This window comes from Octopus bimaculoides, chromosome 14 (genome assembly GCF_046866305.1).
Source record: "Octopus bimaculoides isolate indiv1 chromosome 14, ASM4686630v1, whole genome shotgun sequence".
NCBI classification, from domain to species: Eukaryota; Metazoa; Mollusca; class Cephalopoda; order Octopoda; family Octopodidae; genus Octopus; species Octopus bimaculoides.
This window is the reverse complement of record NC_142941.1, coordinates 17443855-17470039: the sequence shown is the minus strand read 5'-3', so window position 1 is coordinate 17470039 and position 26185 is coordinate 17443855. Positions and strand designations below refer to the sequence as shown.

At 37.3% G+C, this 26185-nt stretch overlaps 1 protein-coding gene across 1 annotated transcript in view; it reads right to left on the bottom strand.

The window, feature by feature from the left end:
• Positions 1-26185, bottom strand: part of LOC106883371 (cilia- and flagella-associated protein 43) — a gene marked incomplete at its 3' end in the record, with an annotated part of 112447 nt that overhangs the window by 12773 nt on the left and 73489 nt on the right. The window contains exons 25-33 of the mRNA XM_089363318.1: positions 23613-23642; positions 21575-21613; positions 16405-16462; positions 15281-15372; positions 14136-14342; positions 13526-13696; positions 10619-10741; positions 7969-8088; positions 6875-6982 (exon numbers count right to left, since the gene is read on the bottom strand). Coding sequence (XP_089219444.1) covers positions 6875-6982; positions 7969-8088; positions 10619-10741; positions 13526-13696; positions 14136-14342; positions 15281-15372; positions 16405-16462; positions 21575-21613; positions 23613-23642 — 948 coding nt within the window. The remainder of the gene's footprint in view (positions 1-6874; positions 6983-7968; positions 8089-10618; positions 10742-13525; positions 13697-14135; positions 14343-15280; positions 15373-16404; positions 16463-21574; positions 21614-23612; positions 23643-26185) is intronic.

The following is a 26185-nucleotide window of genomic DNA, read 5'->3' as shown; positions in this document are numbered from 1 at the left end:
TCGCTTTTATGATCATTATCATTATTCAAAGAGTTTTATTTTTATAACGTGCTTTCACTTCACTGCACACAGAGCTGCGCTCTGTGTGCCTTAGGTATGTGCTGTGGTTTGCTGTGATGCTCTTATGGTTACTGTATTGAAAGTGTTTTATGTAGGATGTATGCAGTGCCTGGTACTACTATTTTCTGTATGTTATATATATTTGTTAGTCCTGGTGTTTTTATTATGTATTTGTCTGAATATTTTTTTATCATACCTATGATAGGAATTGTTTCTGCTTTTAGACTCCACATTTGAGTTACCTCTATTTCCAGGTCTTTGTATTTTTAAAGTTTCTCCATTTCTTTCAGAGAAACGTTGTCATCTGTTGGTATTGATACATCAATTAGAAAGCATTTTTTTTCTTCATGATCTCTGACAACTATATCTGGCCTATTGAGATACTCCCTTCCACCTTACATAAATGTGGGGCAGCCATGTATCATCTCCATGGCAAGATACCTCTGCTTTTCTCCCTGGCATAAAACCTCTTCTCCATTCTCTCAAATACTTCCCCATTTAGCCAAGGGGACTTTTCCCTTTTTCATTTTCTTTCCAGTCTGGCAAGGCCCTTGGCAACCCCACCAGTGCCAGTGGTATGAAAACAAACACACAGTATAAAGTAGCTGGCATTAGCAAGGGCATCCGACCATATGTCAAAGTTGACATGGAGCATGATGCAGCACTGTGGCTCACCAGCTCCTGTCAAACCATCCAACCCATGCCAGCAAGCAAAATGGATGTTAAATGATGATGACGACGACAATGACGGTGGTGGTGGTGACTGATTGCTCTGCTTTCTTATGTGTTTACATGTGTTTGTTTATACACATGGGTAGAGATTAACAGATGACACCCTTAGCTAGAATGAACAGCATTCAAGCAATGCACATATGCTTATATTTGCACATACAAGTCAGGATGTTACCTAATGCTACAGGTGCAGAGAATTCCTTTATTGTATGTATGGAAATACCTTCAAATTTGAATATTTATTCTTTAAATTATACTTAGGTTACATGCAGAAGTAGTATATTTTTTATCTTTTACTTGTTTCAATCATTTGACTGCAGCCATGCCAGTTCACCACCTTCAAGGGTTTTACTGAAACAAATCCATCCCAGGCTTATTTTTTTAAGCCAAGTACTTATTCTATTGTTCTCTTTTGCTGAATTGCTAAGTTACAAAGACGTGAACACACCAGCACTGGTTGTCAAGCAGTGTGGGAGACAAACACAGAGACAAAGACACACACACACACACATACATGATAAGCTTCTTTCAGTTTCCATCTATCAAATCAACTCTTAAGCCTTCAGTCAGCCTGATGCTATAGTAGAAGACACTTGCTTAAGGTCCCATGCAGTAGGACTGAACCCGGAACCATGTGGTTGGGAAGCAAGCTTTTTACTGCACAGCCACTCAATTTTATCTATTTGCCTATTCACATCTTTAACTTTATTATTATTGTTGATATTATCATTTTTGTTATTGTTGTTGTGACCATGGCCAATGAGGAGTTTACCATAATGTTACATTTAAAATAATTTTTAAAGTTAATATTTAAATAGAAGATGAATGCGGAAACCTGGCAGAATTATAAGCACACCTGACAAAATGTCTAGTAGCATTTTGTTCATCTTTACATTCTGGGTTCAAACACCACCAGGAATGAATTTGCCTGTCATCCTTTCAGGGTTGATAAAATGAGTACCAGTTGAAACAGTGAAATTGCTGGCCTTGTGCCAAAATTTGAAATCAGTATTTAAATAGGTGATAAAGATTTAAAAAGAAGCTATACAGGTGTCTCTGTCATATCCCCCTCCATCCGTTTTATCCCCAGAGCTCACATAGAATTATCCAGTGCAGCCCATGCCCTAGAGATGGTACCACCACCTTGAGAAACACAGCTGGAACAGATGCCATACAGAATCACAAACAGTTCCGCCCACCATTCAAGATTGATACTTTTTTTTATTGATCCACCACCGTTTCCTCCCACAAAATATAAAACACAAAATTGACCTCAGCAGGATTTGAACTCAGACTGCAGAGAGCAGGAAAATATTCCACAAAACATTCTATTTAATGCTCTAATGAGTGAGAAGTAGTTCTTAAATATTCTCTTAATTCTTAAGAGAGATTTATAATAAAGGTCAGACATATAAATATATATATATATATATATATATATATATAAGCAATGTTAATTCTCTAAATGAAGTATTAACAGTAACTGCACGATAAAGTGTAGTATATTGCCACTTAAGTGTGGCTGACCCCTAGGGGTGGATGTTACTGTTGCTTTTAGCCCCAGGAGGACATCTCCTCCAGCTGGCTTATCGACACACGACTGTGTCCTGTTTGCCAAGGGAAGTTATCCCTCTCACCTCGAACTGCAGCACGAACGTATCCGGATTTCAGGGTTATTTCCCTTCGTCGGCGCCCGATAGCTGCTGACCTTGGCGAGAGAGACAAAAACCTGGCAATCTTATATCTTCTTTTCCAGTGAAATTCTTCACTGATATCGAAAAGGTGAAAACAAGCAATGTTAATTCTCTAAATGAAGTATTAACAGTAACTGCACGATAAAGTGTAGTATATTGCCACTTAAGTGTGGCTGACCCCTAGGGGTGGATGTTACTGTTGCTTTTAGCCCCAGGAGGACATCTCCTCCAGCTGGCTTATCGACACACGACTGTGTCCTGTTTGCCAAGGGAAGTTATCCCTCTCAACGCTGGGTTAACGACTCAACATATCACACCCCCTCAATGAACATATATAAGATATACAACATAATCCGTCAAACGTAAGGAATAAGAAGAAATAATGCAAGAAAAATAACGCAAGAAGAAATAATAAATAAAAAATATACCATATAGTATAAAATTTTTATACACGAATATATTGTTTCAACCGATAACATACAACTGAAAAAAAATTGAGTTAAAGGTATAATACAATACACGTAAATATCATTTCATAGAAGTTAAAAAAGTTAAAATTAATACGAATAAAAATTAATACGAATAAAAGGAATAAAAATTTCAAATATATAATATAATAATATAAAATAAGTCGATATAGAAAAAAGTAAAATAAAATGAAGAAATAAGGAACCATAAAGTAGTCTATCGGTTGAAGTGATTTAACACCATTTAGAATTAAAGTTCAAAGTTCTTCAACTCCCTTGGGCACATTTCACAACTCAAAACCGGTAGACACCAAAAGGCAAGTCTGCACCAGTTTGGTACACACAAGAGCAAACAACAGGCACCCAGCAGGCAAAACATGTAAAGTTCAATTCCTCTCACCATGTCCAAAACAGGTTCACAACACATGAGTCAAAAACAGTTACAGCACACCGCAGGTAACAATCAGTAAAAACAATTTCACGAAACCCCATACAATACTTATGGCCATTTCGGAGGTACACCACTGTATTTCAAGACACAATAGAGTGTAAACTGGTGATGACCCCCTCGTCAGGGTAAACTCACGTACAAAGTCACGACATGCACATAGGAAAAAAATGATTTTTATAAAAGAGCAAATATATATAAACAAAATGGACCAGCCTATGCAAATAACGGGAAGATTAAAAAAAAAAAAAATGCCATTTTAGAATAGTCAAACAGACTGCAGTATCAAAACCAATCTTCGAGGTTTCAATTCACCCTAACGCAAACTATTACACTTGTTGTTATCTATTGCTTTTAAATTTATTTTTATCTCTATACAGTTTCAAGAAGGTGGAGGAAAACTTATGGTTGCAGAAGGGGACTACCTCAGTGAACTTATTCAGGGTTTTTGGTCCAAAAGACCTGAGTATCGCAAGGGATTCCCTAATACATAAAGAACATTTGCTAATATTTGCCTTAAAGTATGGGGCCCTCGCTATAATAGACCATTCAAGAGAGTACTTTATCTTCTTCTTCTTGAGGTCATGTAGATAAGAGGCGAGTGTGGTAGAGTTACTGTATTTTTCCATTGAAAACAAACTCATATGCGCTCTATATCTAGCTTTAAAGTTCTTCGTGCTTCCTATATAGAACCTATCTAGTTTGTTCTCGTCCCTGACGGTGCATTTATACATCACGTTTGTACATAAACAGAGTCCTCGAAGAGGACATAATAGAGGGTCTCTACAATTACATAATTTACTTTGGCTACCCCTAAATTTATTTCGAGCGCCAGTAACAGCCCTTGCTTGTCTATCCTTATCAATAGCTCCACTAGTCCCATTCCCGGGTTTCGGTACAATCAGAGGGAATGGAGAGCACGTCCCACTATCATTGTGTGGCTCACAACTTGTTTTATCAGAACCGGGGCTTCCATTGCAGGGATATTCACAATGTTCTAGCTTATTTAATTTGCTTCTATTGAGAGAGGCAATAATTGACACTAGATCAGGCATTCCAGAATAGGAAAACTTAATTGAGGATCTGTTGTAGATGCTATAGTACTTATGGTCTTTAGGGAAGTTATTCTCCAGGATCCTAAAGAACATCCTGGGTAAATTTTTTTACCCTAAGAGAGAAAGGGGGGGGGGGGAGACGAACCAAATTACCTCTCGTATTCTGGGTCGTGAGCCTTTCAGTTTATTTATCGGCAGATTAGCATTATTTCATTTTGTGTACCTATATATACTATTCTTGTCTCTATGATACCTACTTCTAAAAACTTGCTTATCATGGTTGCTACCAAAAGATGTACTACCCTTGCTCCAATCAACTGTAGTATACTCGGGTGGAAGACCTGCCAACTTATTTTTAAACCTCACATTATGTATAAAGGAGATTTTTGTTTTGAATCCGCTTGCTTCAAGGCGTTGTTATATACCGGCGCATGTTGATTAAAAATTTCTACATTTGATGATAAATTTGATATTCTAATTGAAATTCCAGTGATAATACTATCTATGGTGGACCTAGGATGATTTGATGAAATATTTACGTACGACACAAAATTCCGTGCAGCACAGAATTTTGTCAGTGAACAGGTTGCGGTCTCAAAGCAATGAAAATATTTTGGCAAATTAAATTTAAATGTTGAAGTGAATCTAACGGTTTTTGTGTGTTTCTTAAATGGCTTTTAAACACCTTCCATGCTGCAATTGTTTATATATATATATATATATATATATATATATAGAGAGAGAGAGAGAGAGAGAGAGAGAAAATATATAGCTAGATACATACATACAAATACATACATACACATATGCACACACACACACACACACACACACACACACGCACACACACATAACCATCATCATCATTGTTTAATGTGTATCTTCTATGCACGAATGGGTAGGACAGTTGACAGGAGCCGGCCAGGTAGAAGACTACCCAAGCTACTGTGTCTGTTTTGGCAGGCTTTTTACGGCTGGATGCCCTTCCTAACATCAACTACTCTGCAGAGTGGACTCAGTGCTTTTTACGTGGCACCAGCACTGACAGGCTCACCAAGTAACTCACAAGACAAGGGATTTTGAGAGGCGTAGGGGCATTTGAAGAGGGGAACTTGTGTCAGAGGATGAAAGGTTAGAGTGTGACAGAGAGATAGAGAGGCAAAAGCAGGAGTCTTGCCATAACAGAGTGGACAAACATTATACATATGAACATATGTATATGGTACATTTGTTGTGTCCCTGGTTATGTAAGTAGGAAAATATGCCTTAATACTTGAATAGATTTAAGTATGCATCAATACATCTGACAACCACATATGAAATACATACATATATCATCATCATCATCATCGTTTAACGTCCGCTTTCAATGCTAGCATGTGTTGGACGATTTGACTGAGGACTGGTGAAACCAGATGGCTACACCAGGCTCCAATCTGATCTGGCAGAGTTTCTACAGCTGGATGCCCTTCCTATATTATATATATATATTATATATATATATATATATATATATATATATATATATATATATATATATATATATGAAAGAAGGTTTGAAAATGCACTTATTTTAAAAATATTTATTTACTTAACCGGTTTCACTTTTTTAGAAAAAGATTATCAAAAATCTTTGAGAATAATATTCTCAAAGACTTTTGATAATCTTTTTCAAAAAAGGGAAACCGGTTAAGTAAATAAATATTTTTAAAATAAGTGCATTTTCAAACCTTCTTTCATATATATTTCCACTCGTACGGTATTCCACAACTTTACTTTATTATATATATATATATATATATATATATATATATATATATATATATTATATATATATATATATATATATATATATATATATATATATATATATGTTGTTGTACTTGGGGATGGTCATATTGCCAGTTTAGCCAATAAAAACACACGCACTGTATATTTGGTGTTATCAGCCATTTTGAATGGCTGATAGTTAGCAAGGTGAGACACACATAAGAAGGAAGGAAACAAAGGACCACTGATGAGGTCACAGAAGTGTGACGAAAGAACTCTGGCCGAAATAAGATTAAGATTAATGTAATATAAAGCTGAAGCAAATTAACACCAAATATACAGTGCGTGTGTTTTTATTGGCTAAACTGGCAATATGACCATCCCCAAGTACAACATCTGTTTCAACACACGATTTCACATCAAAAATCTTGCAAAACAAATATGTATATATATATATATATATATATATATATATATATATATATATATATATTGTGTGTGTGTGTGTACGTACATACATATATATATATATATATATATATATATATATATATATATATGAATGTATACACATGGACAAACACATGCAATCATACGCATTCCCACATGCACAGAAGAGCTATAAAAAGCACATGTATTATACATTACCACAAAATTTCGTATGTTGTTCCTTTCCCAAATCAGATGCTTTTCATAAATGGCAAATTCATCTTCCATCATCAAATTCATTTTGATACGGTTAAGCTTCAGCTCTTCCTGTTGAAATGGCAAGAGAAGATTTATTGCTGAATTCATTTTCCCTCAGACTAGAGATTATAGGATGGGAATCAGCCAAGAACACTGAAAGGATAACTTTTATCTTCTATCTTTTACTCGTTTCAGTCATTAGACTGTGGCCATGGCTTTCTTCTACCAGCTACCAGTCTGACAAGCCCTTTCAAGGACATTCCCTTTCCTCTAAGCCATAAAAAGTAATCGATTCATCCATCCCATCTTATCCATTTATTCAACTATTTCATCCATCCAGCCATCTATCCATCCTCTGTCTAACTATATGTCTGCCCATCCATCCATCCATACGCCCATTTATACACATGTACATACATACATACATACATACATAATTGCATACATGCATGCATGCATACATAATTACATACATAAATACATACAGACAAACAAACAGACAGAAAGGTAGGCAGGCATGCATGTAGGCATGCAGGCAAGCACACAGGCAGGCAGATGTGTGTGTGTGTGTGTGTGTGTGTGTGTAAGAAACTTGCTTCCTAACCACATGGTTCCAGGTTCAGTCCCACAGTATGTCATCTTGGGCAAGTGTCTTCTATTATATCCTCAGGTCAACCAAAGCCTTGTGAGTGGATTTGGTAGACGGAAGCTGAAAAGAAGCCCCTCGTATGTGTGTGTGTTTGTGTGTGTGTGTGTGTGTTGTGTCTGTGTTTGTCCTCCACTATTGCTTGATAACTGGTGCTGGTTTGTTTACATCCCTGTAACTTGGCAGTTTGGCAAAAGAGATTGGCAGAATAAGTATCTTGCTTTAAAAAAATAAGTACTAGAATGGATTCATTTGACTAAAAAAATTCTCAAAGGTAGTGCCCCATCATGGCCACAGTCTAATGACTGAAAAAGATAAAACATACCATACCAATTTTCTGTCCCATATTCAGAATCATTGAAATAAATTACCAAAATATTAAGAAGAATAAGCAAAGTGTTTAGCTCACCTGATAGACAGCCATTAACACCTGGGTGTGTTTCTGAAATAATGCATTCACCAATTCATCGAAAGCTACCATTATTTCTTGAATGATCCCTCGTAATTTCTTCAGTTCAGTCTCAAGACCCTGGGTAAAAATGTAAGAAAGTGTAAAGGTAAACGTCACCTAATCATGGCAATAAGTTCAGAGGAGACCTAGGTCAGTCATCTATCATTAGCTCACAAGAAAAGAGATCTGATTCAGTTTGTCTCACCATTTCATCATTTTTCCTATATGAACAATGTTGATTTAATCAAAATCTGTTAAACCAGATTCTCCTAAACTGCACAATGTGGTTTTTTCTGTATCTTTCAGCAATGTTCAAGGTCTTTGTACAAATTTTTCCATTCATCCAATCCTTTCTTCATTCAAACATTCCATAGGTTCTTGCTCTCTATGAGACAAATCTGGATGATTCTGTATGTAACCCTGAAAGGTAGGTCTGGTGAGATTGTTGAGATGCTTGAATGGAGACGTGTAGATTTGTGCTGCATCCAAGAAGTAAGGTGGAGAGGACATTCTGCTAGGTTCCTCACAGGCAAAGAACACAGGTATAAGATTTTCTGGGTAGGGAACACTGATGAGGTCGGGGGTGTGGGTATACTTCTTGCAGAGAAATGGGTTGATAAGGTAATCAAGGGAGTCAGAGTCTGTGATAAAATACTTAAGCTTAGATTAGTGCTGCAACATGGATTAGTAACCATTATCTCGGCCTATGCCCCTCAGACAGGGCTACCTGATCAACAGAAAGACTGATTTTATGACAACTTCTTGCAGACTATCTCATCAACGAATGACAGGGACTTTCTCTTTGTGGCTGACGACTTCAATGGGCATGTTGTACAACATCCAGGAAGCTTCCATGGCATACATGGTGGCTATGGTTTTGGTTCCCACAATGAGAAGGAAACCAGGCTGCTGGAGTTCTGTGATGCAAATGATCTTATGGTTTGTAATACTAACTTCAGGAAACCTGCCAGTCACCTAGTCACCTACCAGTCTGGTGGACACACTAGTTAGATTGACTACAACCTCGCCAGGAAACGGGAAAGATGGCTACTTATAAATGCCAGAACCTTCCCAGATGAAGAATGCACCCTGCAACATAGATTAGTAGTTAGCAACTTTAGGATCAGGGCTAAATGGATGCCCAGAAGACGACCAACATGGAAAAGAAGGGTCTGGAAGCTTAAGGACCCTGTGAATGAAAAGAGGTTTAGAGACATATTACTCAAAGCTTTCAACAAAATAGAGGAGGCTATAGCATCACATGATATGGAGGATAACTGGAGGTTCCTATGGGACAACCTGTTGAGGGCTACTGATCAGATTTGTGGATGGTGCAAAGTCCTCTCTCGACCCAAGGTAACTTGGTGGTGGAACAATGTAGTTAACAGGGCCATTAGGGAAAAGAAACAGTCATTGAAGGACTGGAAGAATGGTGGTAGCAGGGAATTGTATCAGATCACCAGATGGGGAGCTAGGAGACAGGTTTACATAGCCAGAGGGAAAGCAGATAAGAAAAAAATTGCCAATGTACTATATATATTTAGATATAACCGGGGTTCTTATGTGTACTCATGACTCTTGCTTCTGCTTTTTTTCCATGGGTGCTTGTAAGTATTTCATTTATTTCTTATCGTATTCTCTTCTGAAGAGGGAAAAATCTGTTGGATTAATCCTGAAATTGATTCAATATAGAGATAAAGAACTTAAAAAAAAATTCTATTAGCTTGCCTTCCTCGATTTCAGCACGACGTGTATTCATAGTGAATGTATATTATATGTGGTGATTGACGATTTAAAGTCTATTCTCAGCATATTGGCATAGAAATCTTTTTTCTTTTGCCCTTGTTTATAATTGTGTGGTGATGCCTTATAGCAGACGACATTTCCGGAGTTTTTATCCACGCATGCGCAGGGACTAGTTCCGGAAGGAATACAGGAAGAGTCTCATGCGCATGCGTAGTCATCGACATCCAAGCTTTCGCACTTCTTTCTCTCTCTTTTGTCGCTGGCCGGAGAAGGGCCTAGACGTCGCAGCAGCCTCTCTCCAACAACCCAAATCTGGAGCTACACAAATAACCACGCAACTTCATTGACGGCGTCTCAGTAACCAAAGGGCAAAGTGCTGCCGAATTCTATTGTAATAAATATTGTTGTGTTGATAGTTCAGAATCTGCGCTCCGTTGTTTCTTCAAGAAATTTAATGTACGGAAGCAGAGTACACATAATGGTGTATAACCACTTCCCTACAATTGTATATATATATATATATATATATATATATATATATATATATATGTATGTATGTATATATACGTATGTGTGTGTGTATATGTATGTGTGTATGTATATACATATATATATATATATATATATATATATATATATAGGGAGGATGCACACACGCAAGGCTAGATCCCCAGTAATGCTGAGGTCTAGCATTTCAAGTTATCAAGATGCTTCTAGTTGCAAGCTGTTTATGATCATGTGGCAAAGGTTTTGATGATGCTCTCTTGATATATGCAGGGTTTAAATATTAGAAGGCAATACTCCAGCATGACCATGACAGCAATAGCTAACTAAAGAACTAAAGAACTAAGAATAGACCTACTTTGCGATATTTCTCCCTTTCTTCATTTAATTCTTTCACTTTCCGCTCGTATTCTTTCATCATTTTCACTTCTTCGTCTGTCCATTCTTCTTCATTTGGTCCAACTAGCGGCATCGGTATGTCCTGAAATTTGGAGAGAAAAGATGAAGCAAAAACACTATTTTTATTTACTTCTTTTTAACGTCCATCTTTCTATGTTGGTATGGTGTGAGAGAGAGAGTGGGGAGTAGAGGAAAAAAAGATATAGGGAACAGAAGGACAAGAAGAAAGAGGAAAAGGTTTTTGAAAGTAGAGACAGAGAGGAGGAGAGTAGTGAAAAGAGAAAAACGGTTGGAGAGTAAAAAGAGAATTTCAATGAGAGAGAAATGAGGGTATGTAAAAGTAACAAACATTACAATAATTCAATGTCAAGCAGACGTAAACCAGATGTTAATGGTTTACTAAGTGTCTGGTAGTCTACTTTTAAATCCCGACAAGATGTATTTTCTGAAATGTGGACATAAAGAAAATATCTTGTTCCTTGAATTTATGTATTCACTGAAGGTTCTAAAGTATTTTAATAGATACAGTTTTTCAAGTGAACACACTGAACATTTTTCTAGACCCATTAATATAGAGTCTGGATCTAGAGGGGGTTTTTCATTTGGTATCAAAATTGGTCTCTTTATCTTTAAGTTTCCAGATTAAAGCTGAAAGGGTTGTTGAATGTCTCTTATCACGGTATCTAAAATTTAAAAGATGGTTGTTATATCTAGATTTAAATCTTCCTTCCATAGTTTCAATATAACGTTTGATATTTGTATGACCATTGTTGTAGTTTGCTGAAACCTGTGCTTCATAAACAATGGAAGATATATCGCACTCCTGTCCTAGAGGACATTTAGATTTGTCTCTACATGCGCATCAGGGGCAGACTTAAGTTGTCTGTTGCTTATTGATATACAATTTAACTTGTGCGGGTGGCACATAAAATACACCATTTTGAGCGTGGCCGTTGCCAGTACCGCCTGACTGGCCTTCGTGCCGGTGGCACGTAAAAGCACCCACTACACTCTCGGAGTGGTTGGCGTTAGGAAGGGCATCCAGCTGTAGAAACTCTGCCAAATCAGATTGGAGCCTGGTGTAGCCATCTGGTTTCACCAGTCCTCAGTCAAATCGTCCAACCCATGCTAGCATGGAAAGCGGACGTTAAACGATGATGATGAGAAGAAAAGGCAACTTTTATTGTGTGTCTATTAAAGATTTTATTGTATCTATGGGTTCTAGGGAAGTGGGTATCTGCTAAGTGCAAGAATCTTCTACCTACATTTATGCTGACATTAAGGGAGAAGGCAGCGTGGGGATGGGGTGAGGGCAAACCATAAAACTTTCCAAGACCTATTCTTACTACTAGATGACAGAGGAGGCAGGTGAAGAAGATTTTATCAGTAAAGCTGCTATCCTGTAGGGCCTTATTATAATAATATGGGGTAGTCTTTTTGAATATTTCTTGAGAAGAAGAAAGGCATATGATCCTACAGCTAATTTTTAGAATTAAGTTCTGAAATAAAATAGGTGGGTGACAGGAGTGTTTATTAATATATTTAAGGTTCTCGTTAGGTTTGTGGAAGGGCTATATGAATTAGTTTTAAGATCTAAGGAAACATCTAAAAAGTCAGTTTTAGCAAGATATTTTAAGCCCTAAAGAGTTGAAGGTAGAAATTAATTGCTTTCTAAAGGAATCCATAGTACGACCATCACAACTGTGTGATACTGCTAAAGCATCGTCACAGTATATACTGATGCTATGACCATGAAGTTTCAAATTAAGATGGTTTAATATAAACCAACTAAATAACATATATCCATGCCTTCATATGAACCCATTGAGACATCAAATAATTCATTTTGATTACCTTTTTTGATCCAAAACAATCCATTATTGAATAACAATGTTTTATATGTATAATGAGCTGTATTTCTTGCTCATCTATGATTATAAATGAATGTACAAATTCTAATACATTACGTAGGAGCTTTTCAGATATTGATGGATAGAAATGCACAATATCAAACTGTGTGAATTTCACTTTATTTTTATTGCAGATGGATTTGAACCAAGATATCATTGAGAAACTGTTAATCCATATCAACAGATTTGACAATTCCTTAATTTTACTGTTAAGGTTTCTTAAAATTTTTTACTTGCTAAACTATCTTCAGTCTTAGTCAGGTTAATTAGCATACACTTTGGTCAATTGTGAAAGTCAGGTTTATGATCCTTCAGAGAAATAAATGCTTCCTTTTTGGCCAGACTTCAGTTCTTTTATCTATATTAAACTTATTTGCAAAGGTTTTATCTTCCATGTTAAAGTTTTTCTAATACATTTTTCCAATTCCCTAAAATGCGTGTGTGCATGTATTATACACAGACATGCACATATGCACGTGCACACACACACACACACACACACACACACACACACACACAGAAAATCATCATCATCATCATCATTTAACATTTATTTTCCATGTTAACATTGGTTGGATGGTTTGACCAGAGCTGGTAAGGCCAAGGGCCACACCAGGCTCCATTGTCTGTCCTGGCATGGTTTTTATAGCTGGATGTCCTTCCTAATGCCAAACCACTCCACTGGGCACCTTTTATAAGACACTAGCACCAGTGTTTCTAACGTGGCACAAAGACAAGTGCTTTTTTATGTGGTACTGGGACCTATTTCTTGATAATTACCATTCACCCAACTACTCGTACATACAACTTTTCTTATACACACATCTTTACACGGAATAGGATCAATCAATTCATATATTGTTGTGAATTATGTAATTACTCTAGTGAATATTTCACAGTATTAGAATTCTCTCCTTAGATAACGGCATCAATTTACATCACACAAAAAAAGTCACCTTCTTCAATTCATCCTCTTTTCTGATCTCAAGAACACCACCCATCATATCCATTATGCCTCTTTCATGGGAATTGTCAGCTCTTTCCCTCCTTATACGCTCCTCTTCAATGCATTTGGCTTCTTCTATGGCTTTTTTCTCCTCGGCAGTCAGGTACCTTTCAATTGTGACCTGCAAAATTTAAAGACGTGTGTAGTATGCAGGGGACTATCATTAGTTATACTGAATGAAACAAAGAGGTGAATGAGACTATAAATACTCAAGAAGAGAGTATGTCTAGAAAGACAGAGATGGTTTCAAAATATGCACAAGGCCAGCATGTTCAGGGGAAGGGTAAGTCAATTACATTGACCCCATTTTACAACTGGTACTTATTTTATTGACCCTGAAAGGAATGAAAAGCAAAGTCAACCTCAGAAGAATTTGAACTCAGAACATAAAGACAGATGAAATGCCACTAAGCATTTCGCCCAGCGTGCTAACATTTCTGCCAGCTCGCTGCCTTAGAAGATGTAAATATTGAAACATTCCTCATCTTCAAAGGTAAGGTTTAAAGTCTGAGATTTCTTAATCTTAACTCTGTAATAATTTTAAACCTAAAACTACTTACTTCAGAATCATCGACTATAAAAGCCAATTCCGGTCTCTCTGCCACAGTAAATTCTGGAACAAGGACCTCTTCACCCAGCTCAAGGTCAGATATGATCACACTAACTCGCTTGTTCTTCTCTTTGATTTTGCCAATCTCTACTTCTTTGCGGTTAAACAACTCATCAAACTCCTTGTTGAAGGTTTCCTTTATTTTGTAGATGATGCCCTGGGAATGATTTGGAAAACAGGAGGATTTTTAGCAGTAAGAAGATTATATGTTAGTATGTATGAGTGTGTGTATGTATGAGTGTGTGTATGTATGAGTGTGTGTATGTATGAGTGTGTGTGTGTGTGTATGTATTCTTATGCTTTTTTATTTGTTTCAGCCATGCAGCTGTGGTCATGCTGGAGCACCACCATCTGTATGAATATATAGATATATGTGTATGTGTGTTTGTTTGTGCTAGCATGTGAATGTATATATGTGGTTGTATGTGTGTGTGTATATATGTGTACCAGTAAAGGGATAGAGAGAGAAACAGACAGACAGACATACAGACAGACAGACAGACAGATAGATAGACTGACAGACAGAGATAGACAGACAGATAGACAGACAGGCAGGCAAATAGACAGAAATAGAATCAGAGATACAGATCTAGTATGTATGTGAAAGAGAGAGAGAGAGAGAAAAAGAGAAAAGAAAAGAGAGAGAGAAAGAAAGAGATAGTATTGTTGTGTGCATATATTTTTATTTTAGATTTTCAAAAGAGTATGCAATAAACACCAACACAAGCCCCACATGTTCATAAAACTGATGCTTTGTACTCTATTCAGTGGCATTAAGCAATGGAGAGATCAATATCCTCCTGGATAGAGTACATCAGTGTATTCATATAGTGTTGTGGGTATATGGGGGGTGCTGAAAACCTCCTGGTTTTGGGTAAAAGAAAATGCAGGAGGATTCATTAATTATGATTTTATTCGACATATTCCCCTTTCAGATTCCCACACTTATTGTAGCAATCCTTCAGTTTTTCTAAGCCCTGTAAAAGAACTCAAAAAGTTGGGCCTCCAGCCAGGCCTTTCACAGTACTCTAAAGCCAGGAACTTTGCAGCACCTCCTCATATAAATAAGATGAAACATAAGGGAATTTTAATAACTTGTAATAGAATTATCTGTGATATCTTCTGGTCTCGACTGTGAAGCTCCAGTTGGTTATACAAGTATGCACTCTCACCACCATATGAAGAACCTGGAGAAGAAAAGAGCCATAAATGATAATTGGTTTCAGATTAAGGTACAGGGCCAGCAATTTAGAGGGGAGTGGGGAAGTTGGGCCCATCAACTCTAGTACTTGACTAGTACCTAATTCTATCAATGCCAGAGAGATGAATGGTAAAGTTACCCTCAGTGGGATTTGAATGTTTGGAGCTAGAACAAATGCCACAAAGTAATGCTTTCCAACACTCAAAGGATTCTGTCAATTTACTGCATAATAATAATAATAATAATAAGAGCACCCAGAGAGTGCAAACCTCCACCAAGGCAACACCAACGTCCTCTCAATGATCTCAATGATTAGCTGGAGGTAGTTTTTAAAATGAGAATATCTGAAATAAACTTGACTGTTCTCACAAACGGGAATACTAAAAATGAACCCGACCACTCTCAAAAATTAAGTTAAAAAAAACAGGAAAAATAATCCAGAATCCTTGTCTGGTACTGGATCAATTCCAAAATCAAATCAGTTCATGCCAGTCGTGAGGCCAAACATCCCTGAAAGTTTCATTTGAATCCATCCAGCAGTTCTTGAGATATTTTGTCCACAGACAAACAAACAAACACGAGTGAAAGCAATACCTCTGCCTTCACTAAGGTGGGGGCAATAATAACAACAATAATAATTATTCCTGTTATAGGAACAAGGCCTGAAATTTGGGGAAGGGGTAAGTTGATTATATCGACCCCAGTACTCAACTGGTACTTACTGTATCAACCCTGAAAGGATGAAAGGCAAAGTCGACCTTGGCAGAATTTGAACTCAGAACATAGTGACAGACAAAATACTGCTAAGCATTCTTCCCCAGTATGTTAACGATTCTACCAGCTCAACTTTTTATTATTATTATTAGTAGTAGTAGTAGTAGTAGTGGTGGTGGTGGTGGTGGTGGTGGTGGTGGTGGTGGTGGTGGTGGTGGTGGTAGTAGTAGTAGTAGTAGTAGTAGTAGTAGTAGTAGTAGTAGTAGTAGTAGTAAATGGAAAGAGAATTATCAGTGAAACTTACCAAAACTTCCTGCAATTGCAGTGGACATTGGCATCTCTTCTGCTCTGCTTTCAATTGCCTTTAGTAAGAACCAAGAAATAAGAGAAATATACAACCAAATTATTACAAGCTCCACAACAATGAAGATGAAACTTAAATAAGCTTGACTATAATAAAAGAAAATAAAAGAAACAGAGAAACAACAATAAATGTGGAATTAAGATGCTCAAATTTTTCCTCTTTTTTTCCCCTTCTCTTCCTTTCCCTTTTTTCTTTCTTTTTTCCACCCTGTTATGTCAACTTCTGAGAGAAACAGAAACAATATCTGTAGTGATGATGAAGTTTTGGGGACTCTAAGAATTGAAATGGTGTGGCGTTTAATATATGGATAGAAGAAAGTAGCCAAGTCATTTATTTTAGACTCTTTGGAACTATTTTTCAAAGGTGGTACTGTTATAATTATTGTTGCCTTTGTCCCTAGTGGCCAAAATATATCGTAAGGCAATGTTGCACTGTGTTTGTGAATACATCTTTAGATCATCAGCCTCAGTCCAAACTGACAGAACAAATGTTTTCTTCCTCTTCTGTTCTTTCCTTTTCTTTTAAATTTACTCACATAAGAACATGTTCTTGTGAACATTCATACTTATATTTTTATTCATTTTCAGATGTCCAGTTGACTGACAAATGTTCATATATGGTCATAAGTTCAAATTTTATTACAGCTATTGCATCATGTTTCAAGGTAAGGTGCTTCACTTTGCTTGCCAAAGCCTACCTTATAAGGCTGACGACTGGTTCCACTCTGACCTGAAGGTTGAGTGGTTCATGGTAGGGAGAGACAGACAGACAGAAACAAAGAGAAATAGGGAAAGGAAATCAAGCAGCTGTAATAAAAGAGATTATTTACTTTGACCACGTGTTATAATACAAGGTTGCAAAAATTGACTCACGCTAAAATGAAATAAAACAGTAAAACATAAAACTTCAAAAACATTTTCAAAAATTTTATAAGATAAAATTTAAAATTCAAAATTCAACAATTGCAAAGCTGCATCCTTACAGTTCAGCTATGTAATAATAATGACAAAACATGTTTTAATATTGGTGATTAAAGCTAATACACGGAAATTTAACCCTTCCACATTCAGATTACTCTGTAAAATGTAATGTTTATTTATTCACATTGTTTTAAATTAATCATGAATTATTTTGTGACTTCAAGATTTCAATGATGTGAGGCCTACTGTTTGAAGGTCGTGCTTCACCACCTCATCCCAGATCTTCCTGGGTCTACCTCTTCCACGGGTTCCCTCAACCGCTAGGGTGTGGCACTTTTTCACACAGCTATCCTCATCCATTCTCGACACATGGCCATACCAGCGCAGTCGTCTCTCTTGCACACCACATCTGATGCTTCTTAGGTCCAACCTTTCTCTCAAGGCACTTATACTCTGTCGAGTATGCACACTGACATTACACATCCAGCAGAGCATACTGGCTTTGTTCCTTGCAAGCTTACACATGTCCTCAGTAGTCACGGCTGATGTTTCACTGCCATGTAGCATGGCTGTTCATACACATGTGTCATACAGTCTACCTTTTACTCTGAGCAAGAGGCCCTTTGTCACCAGCAGAGGTAGGAGCTCTCTGAACTTTGCCCAGGCTATTCTTATTCTAGCAGCTATACTCTCAGAGCATCCACCCCCGCTACTGACTTGGTCACATAGGTAACAGAAGCTATCAACTACGTTTAGCTTTTCTCCCTGGAATGTGGCAGAAGTTGTTTTCTGCACATTGTCAGTGTTTATTGCTTCTGAACATCTGCCACATACAAAAACTATCTTGCTAGTTAGCCTTCCTTTGATATTGTTGCACCTCTTATGTGTCCATAGCTTACACCAGATACATCTTATGGAGTTTCTACCTACACCTTTTCTACAGATCGAGTAGGGCCTTCCACCTGAAGGGGTTTGTGGTTTGCTTGCCTAACTACTTATTAGGACTTTGGTTTTAGCTAGGTTGACTCTAAGGCGCTTCGATTCTAATCTTTGCTTCCACACCTGAAACTTCTCCTCTAGTGCTGATAGTGACTCAGCAATTAGAGCAAGGTCATCAGCATAGAAGAACTCCCAGGGGCATCCTGTCTTGAATTCCTCTGTTATTGCCTGGAGGACTATGATAAATAGGAGGGGGATGAGGACTGAACCTTGGTGGACCCCTACCTCTACCCAGAATTCTTCATTGTACTCATTGCCAACCCTCACCTTAGTAACAGTGTCCCTGTACATGGCTCGCACAGCTCTCACTAACCATTCATCTATCCCTAGTTTCCTCATTGACCACCAGATAAGGGATCAGGGGACCCTGTCGAAGGCTTTCTCCATGTCAACGAAAGCCAGGTACAGAGGTTTATCTTTGACTAGGTATTTCTCCTGCAGCTGTCTTACCAGAAATATAGCATCAGTGGTGCATTTCCCAAGCACGAACCCAAACTGCATCTCATCTAAACTGACTCTTTCCCTAATTAGTTGGGCTATGACCCTCTCTGTGTCCTTCATTACCTGATCCAACAACTTGATACCTCTGTAATTATTTGTATCTAAAGCATCACCTTTACCTTTGTAGCAGTTGACTATGGTGCTGCTACACCTGTCACTGAGTATGATTCCTTCATGTATCACCTGGTTAACTATACAGGTGACTAGGCTATAGCCAACACCGCCAGATATTTTGAGCATCTCTGCGGTAATTCCTGATGGGCCAGGAGCTTTCTCTGTCTTCATACTCTTAATTGCTTTATCTACCAAGGTACTATCAATTTGGATAGATCGTCCCTCTGTTGGGTCGACACTCGGCAGACTCTCTTTCTTCCGTTCATTCTCTTTATTGAACAACCTTTCATAGAGGCGTCTCCAAACTTCTCTCTCTTTGCAGCCATATATATATATATATATATATAGATAGATAGATAGATAGATAGACATACATATGCATACATGCACATACATATACACATATATGCACACATACGTGTATATATATGCGCAAATATATATACATATATACTATCATATGTGTGTATATGCATACACACACACACATACACACACATATATGCAAATACTTATGATGAAATATAAGAAATAGAGATAAATAAGTAAACAAAAACCTATATGAAGAGCACAGATACAAACAGATACACACACAAGCATACATGCAAAACACAGAGACATGTGTATGCATATGCACACAGACACACGCATTCACACAGATACAGACACAAGTACATGCACAGATAAGGATACACATCACAGAAGGACAGAATGGTTTAGGTGGAGCAGGAGGTTACACATGGATGGAAAGTGTTGCTGAAGAGGTCACAGATGAGTGATGAAAGATTTCCTGACAATAAACATAAGGTAAAATAAGAATAATACAAGTGAAGAGCAAAAATATAGTGTGTGTGTTTATTAGGCAAAAAAAAAAAAAATGACCATCCTGAAATATAACAATATGTGTGTGTGTGTGTGTGTGTGTGTGTGTGTGTGTGTGTGTGTGTGTGTAAGTGTATAATATAAACTAACATTTGTCTTAATGACATGTTAGAACAGCAAGAAATACTGGGTAAATTACCCTTACAAGGCAGGAAAAATCTATCAAAATCAACCATGGGACTTGAACCCACATCCCTCAAGACTCTGGTTGAGTGTTTTACCATTAAGCTAAACTGCCCAAGGCTTGGGAGATGTGGGTTTGAATCTCATGGCTGTTTGTTAACAAATTTTTCCGCCTTGTAAGGCTAATTTACCCAGCATTTCTGCTGTTCTAACAGAAATTCTGAGTTTGAAAAAAATATCATCTTCTTGTTTTTATTGTACAATACACATTTCGATGCTTCTAATAAAAACAAATTGACCAGAGTTAGTCATAAATTTTTTGCCTCTCATGTAGATCACATGCAATACATAGGACATATTTCCCTGGCATCCATGCATCATATATAAGACATGTTCCCAATTTTTTTCAAACACCATAATTACTTGGGACTTATAGAAAGCATGGAAATGAAATATATGAATATATGAAACACGGGCTAACTAAAGGCTGAAAACAAGCATGGACATCTAAAATAAACTTATGAAAATACTTTAGATAGGCAAAGGGTTAAGATAACTATTGATTTTTCTCACTATGGGTGTAATACCAATTAAAAATTTTCTTGCCTCACCCCATTAACTAAGACAGCTTCCACTTTACTATCTGTTTTCCATGCAGCAAGAGTCCCCGGGCATTTCAATCCTTTGCTCCAAACACTTTTATGATATTAAAGAGAATCAGTTTTAAGTAGAAATGAAAGCAACATCTAACAAGTGTACATCTTACAAGACGTCTTATTTGGTGAGTTTTCAAGCCTCAGAGATGAAAGGAAGCTCAGAATGGACACATAACAGTTAAGGAGAAACATATATTTCACTGATCAATGTCATAAAAAGGGTCGAATTCTGGTTTATGCACCCCATATAATCTCTCATAACTTAAAAAATTTTTTTTTGAATTTTCAGAAAATTTTAGCAAATCTGTGTTCTACACACAGGAATTCATACAATTATTAAAAAAATTTTTTTTTAATCATTTACCCCCGCCCTCTCATAAATCCTAAAAGTTCCACTCTTTTTTGAATTTTTTTTTTTTTTAAATCAGAGGTTAATATTCTTAAACGAGAATTCCACTGTAAAAAGGTCACTGGTCAAATGGAGTGACTGATATTACGTGGTGGTAGTAGTGGTGATGGGGTATGGTAGTAGTGATGGGATTAAAGAAATGATAAGCCACATATGATGACATGCATACAGTCTCCAAGATGTGCCATAGTTTTAACAAACAGGAATCAAAGATAAAAGCTGAAGATTCAAAGTAAATGCGTAGCATTGCATTAAACAAAGTAAGGGATTAAACTGATAACTAAATTAATCTGGTCATCATCTATTAAATATGCTAACACAAACTACAGCATGGTGTATGGCGATGAGAACCTACAAGCCTTGAAGATAGGCAAAAAGTTAAAAGATGATGAAAACGTAAAAAGAAGCTGTGTAAGAAGTTGCATAGGATGAGACTAGGTGAAATGCGTTGAAAGAGACACAAGCATGCGATATCTTTAGGTATTAGAAAATCTATTCAAGCAGACCTTGGTCTTGTCTTCAGCAACTTGGTAGTGTATTTGGTCCTGTTTAAATAGATGTACAGATAAGACACAAGTGGTTATAACAACAACAATAGCAACATGACCATTATTAGTTTATAGATGGAAATTGTCTCTTGAGTTGTATTTTTTTATTATCTGAGATGTATGAAGAGCTGCAGGGCCTCATATCAGTGCGCATTGATGCCATCGAGAGGTAGGCCCTGAAACGGCGCGCATTCTCTCCTGATGACCCCATACACTTGCTGGCTTCCGGTATGCGGAGTTCTCGACTGGTAGCACTTGCATGTGCGAGTTGTTTGCAAGACATATGTAGTAAGAAGAATTTCTTACAAAGACACAAGGTCAGAAATGTAAGGAGGGGCAGAATTTCGAAAACTAAATCGACCCCATTACATCACTGGAACTTTTTTTCAGCCCCAGAACGATGGAAAACAAAGTTGACCTTGGAAGGATTTGAACTCAGAATGTAAAGAGCAGGAACAAATAAAACAAAGCATTTGTCTGATGATCTAATAATTCTACCAATCCATGATGATTTCTAACAGAGTTACATACAATATTACAATTTTAGAAAGAGAGGAAACAGTTACTTAAATCTTTTCCAATACTTTGTTTTAACAAATCCTGAAAGGATGAAAGATAACATTTGTTGCAGCAGGATTTGAACTCAGAATGTAATGGGAAATAACTAAATATTGTAATTGTATGATCGTTTTGTTTAATGTTCTACTGATTTCCTGTCTAAATAAAAGCAAACAGTAGAATCTGAGGACACTAGTGATGTTCTGCATGTTGTTGTTGGCACTCCGTAGCTTACGACGTCGAGGGTTCCAGTTGATCCAATCAACGGAACAGCCTGCTCGTGAAATTAACGTGCAAGTGGCTGAGCACTCCACAGACACCTGTACCCTTAACGTAGTTCTCGGGGATATTCAGCGTGACACAGTGTGACAAGGCTGACCCTTTGAATTACAGGCACAACAGAAACAGGAAGTAAGAGTGAGAGAAAGTTGTGGTGGAAGAGTACAGCAGGGTTCACCACCATCCCCTGCCGGAGCCTTGTGGAGCTTTAGGTGTTTTTGCTCAATAAACACTCACAATGCCCGGTCTGGGAATTGAAACCGTGATCCTATGACCGCGAATCCGCTGCCCTAACCACTGGGCCATTGCGCCTCCATGATGTTCTGCATAAGCAAATAGTAATACAAGCAGCCCAAAGAGTGGGATATACTATATTAATGAAAAAGAGGAATCTTAAATCAGAATAAGATGAGTTGTTTAACTGTGTTACTGGAATCACAGATCTAGTATTCCAGTAAAACATGTCATCTCCCCCCACCTCTCTCTCTCTCTCTCTCTCTCCAATAAATATATCTGACAGAAGCATTAGACATTTGAGTAAGACTTGGTCTCCAAACTGTTGAATCCCTTCAAACCATCCAACTTATACCAGCATAGAAATGGATGCACAACAATGATGATAATGCATCATTGAGCATATATGTATGTATGTACGTATGTATGTATGTGTGTGTATATATACATATATATATATGTATGTATATATATGTATATATGTATATATATATATATATATATATATATATATATATATATATATATATATATATATATTTCGTTTTGGGATTTGGTTTGCTAGATTTTTTATGTGATTTCGTGTGTTGAAGCATATTCTGTTGTGTCTGGGGAGAGTCATTTTCTTATTGTGCCTTAAAATCTAACACACTCACCGGTAAAATTTAAAGTTTCAAACAAATTTATTTAAATATGGGGTAGGACCGCCTTTGGCAGTAATTACAGCTTGAATTCTATGAGGCATGCAAATTAAATAAAAAGCATTTTCTTTCTCACAATATAAAATTCATTTTTCTCTTTAAGCTATTTCTAATAAATAAATAAAATGTGTTGCTTAAAATTCAAGAAAACATTTAAATATACATATATGAAGCTAATAAATTACGACATAATTTAGGGAAAAAAAATATGAATAGCAAAATACCTGGTTATCAATGTTAGAGTCTTCTTGATCCTAAACCCAGATATTATTGGAATGCATAGGAACAAAGAAGAACATGCATATGATAATTATATTGGTATAGAAAGATCTCAATTTTGTACATGTGTGTTAAAAGGTGTATTGCCAGAAGTAATACAAGGAATGCATCTATATAAGTTGTGTGCAAGGATATATATGCAAACATTGTGTGTGTGTTTGTGTGTGTGTGAGTGCATGTGTGAGAATGTGTGTAAGAGAGAGAGAGAGAGTTTGTGTATAAGAGAGCATGTGTGTGTGAATGTGCATGTGTGCACGCGCACACGTGTGTGTGTGTGTGTGAATGTGCAAGTGTGTGAATGCGCATGTGTGTGTGTGTGTGTGTATGCGTGTGTGCATGTGTGTGTGTGTGTGTGTGTGTGTGTATGCGTGTGTGCATGTGTGTGTGTGTGTGTGTGTGTGTGTGTGTGTGTGTGTGTGTGTGTGTGTGTGTGTAAAAGAAGATTATGAATATGATGACTATATCCAGAAAGATCTCGCTTTTGTACACTTGTGTTGAAATGTGTATCACCAGAAGTATTACACGAATGCATTTGCATAAAAATTGTGTGCAAGTGTATATATGTCAACGTGACTGTGTAACTGAGTGCATGCATGCGAGAGATTATATGTATGAATGTATGAGTGTGTGTGTATGAGTATGAGTGTGTGTGTATGAGTATGAGTATGTGTGCACATACCTGTCTGCATGATTGAGTGAGCGTGGGTGTATGTGTGTATGTGTGTATGTGCACACATGTGTGTGTGTGTATAAATGTATAAGGATAAAGAATATAAGGATTATATAAGGATTTATAAACATAAATAAATCAGAAATCAGTGTCCCATTCTTAGTCAAAGAAATTTCTGCTGAATACGCGAGTTGAGCAATGAAGCACTACAGTGTAACTATCATAAGATCAAAGTAGTGATATTTAACAAAACAATACAACAATTTCTCTAATATATATAACTGGGTATGTGAGTATTTAAAAGTATCTCACAGAGTGATGTCTATACCCTGCATAGTTATGGGCTGCCCTTTGGTAAGGCATTACACCTGTTTGGCCACTCAGCTAGGGATGCAGTGAAGTCATGGGACTGCAACATGTCAGATTATGAAGAGATAGCGGAAGAGCGGAACTGAGTCAACAGTGCTTCTTACATTGATGCTGAGCAGAGGAATCCTAGAAAATCAACAACCAGGATCATGAAGATCTATCAAGAGAGTAACTGCAATGCAACCATAGGAGTGGTGGCCATGGTTGTGTAATCAGCTAATGAAAGATTCACTATGAATTGGATGGCAGCAAAGAGTCATGGGAATCCATGAAAGCAGCAAAAAAATAAATACACAAAATGATAAGAATGGGTTGGAGAAAGTTCAGAGAGCTACTACTGCTGCTGCTGCTGGCAACAAAGGTCTTTTCTCTCAGAGTGAAGGGTAGATTGTGTGATATTTGTATGATACGAAGCTGCATTGTAGTAAAACATGAACTTTGAGTGCAGAAAACTTGAGAAGACTGGGAAAGAAATGAAACGAGCATGCTGGGTTGGATGTGCAATGTTGGTGTGCTTGAACAGCATAGTACAAATGTATTAAATGAGAGATAAAACGACTGTACTAATAGGGACGTGTGGTGTGTATGCATGAAGATAGCTGAATAAAAAGAAGTGCCGATCACTTAATGTGGATCAAATTTATGGAAGAGAGAGATTCAGGAAGATATGGGACAAAGTGGTGAAGGATAATCTCAGGACCTTGAACATCACAAAGAAGATTACAAAGGATCTGAATGACTAGTGATATATAGTTCCTGAGAAAATTTGCCCATGTTGGCAAAACCAAGTTCTGGAAGCACTGTGTATGTGTGTGTGAGTGTGCGTGTGTGTATATATATATATATATATATATATATATATATATATCATCATCATTTAGTGTTTGCAATCCATGCTGGCATGGGTTAGACAGTTTGACTGGAACTGGTAAGCCGGAGAACTACACCAAGTTCCAGTCTGATTTGGAATGGTTCCTATGGCTGGATGCCCTTTCTAATGCCAACAACTCCAACAATGTAATGGGTGCTTTTTAGCACAACTATGTCCTCAAGATACCCCCACCACCCATCATCTCTGTATCTACATCTTTTCTTTGATATCACTAAATTTTCTCATTACCCAAACCATTTCACCTGGCATCCATCCTTCATCCTTGATACTGTCCTCTTTACCTACATTTTACATTGATCACTGCCCCATCCCAGGAGCCACCAAATTGTCTCACCTTCACTACCACCATACATCATTCAGTCTCTGCATGCACTATACCTGCCTCTCTCTTTCTTCCACCACCCACTTATACAACCTACCCAATCACATGTACTCTCCTTCTTTTGCTCTCTTTCTCCTCATATCTCTCTCTCTCTCTCCCTCTCTCTCTCTCTCTCTCTCTCTCTCTCTCTCTCTCTCTCTCATTCTTCCCCTGTCTACTATAAAATTATTTCTATTCTGCTGCTCTTCCTTTGGCACTTTTTCCA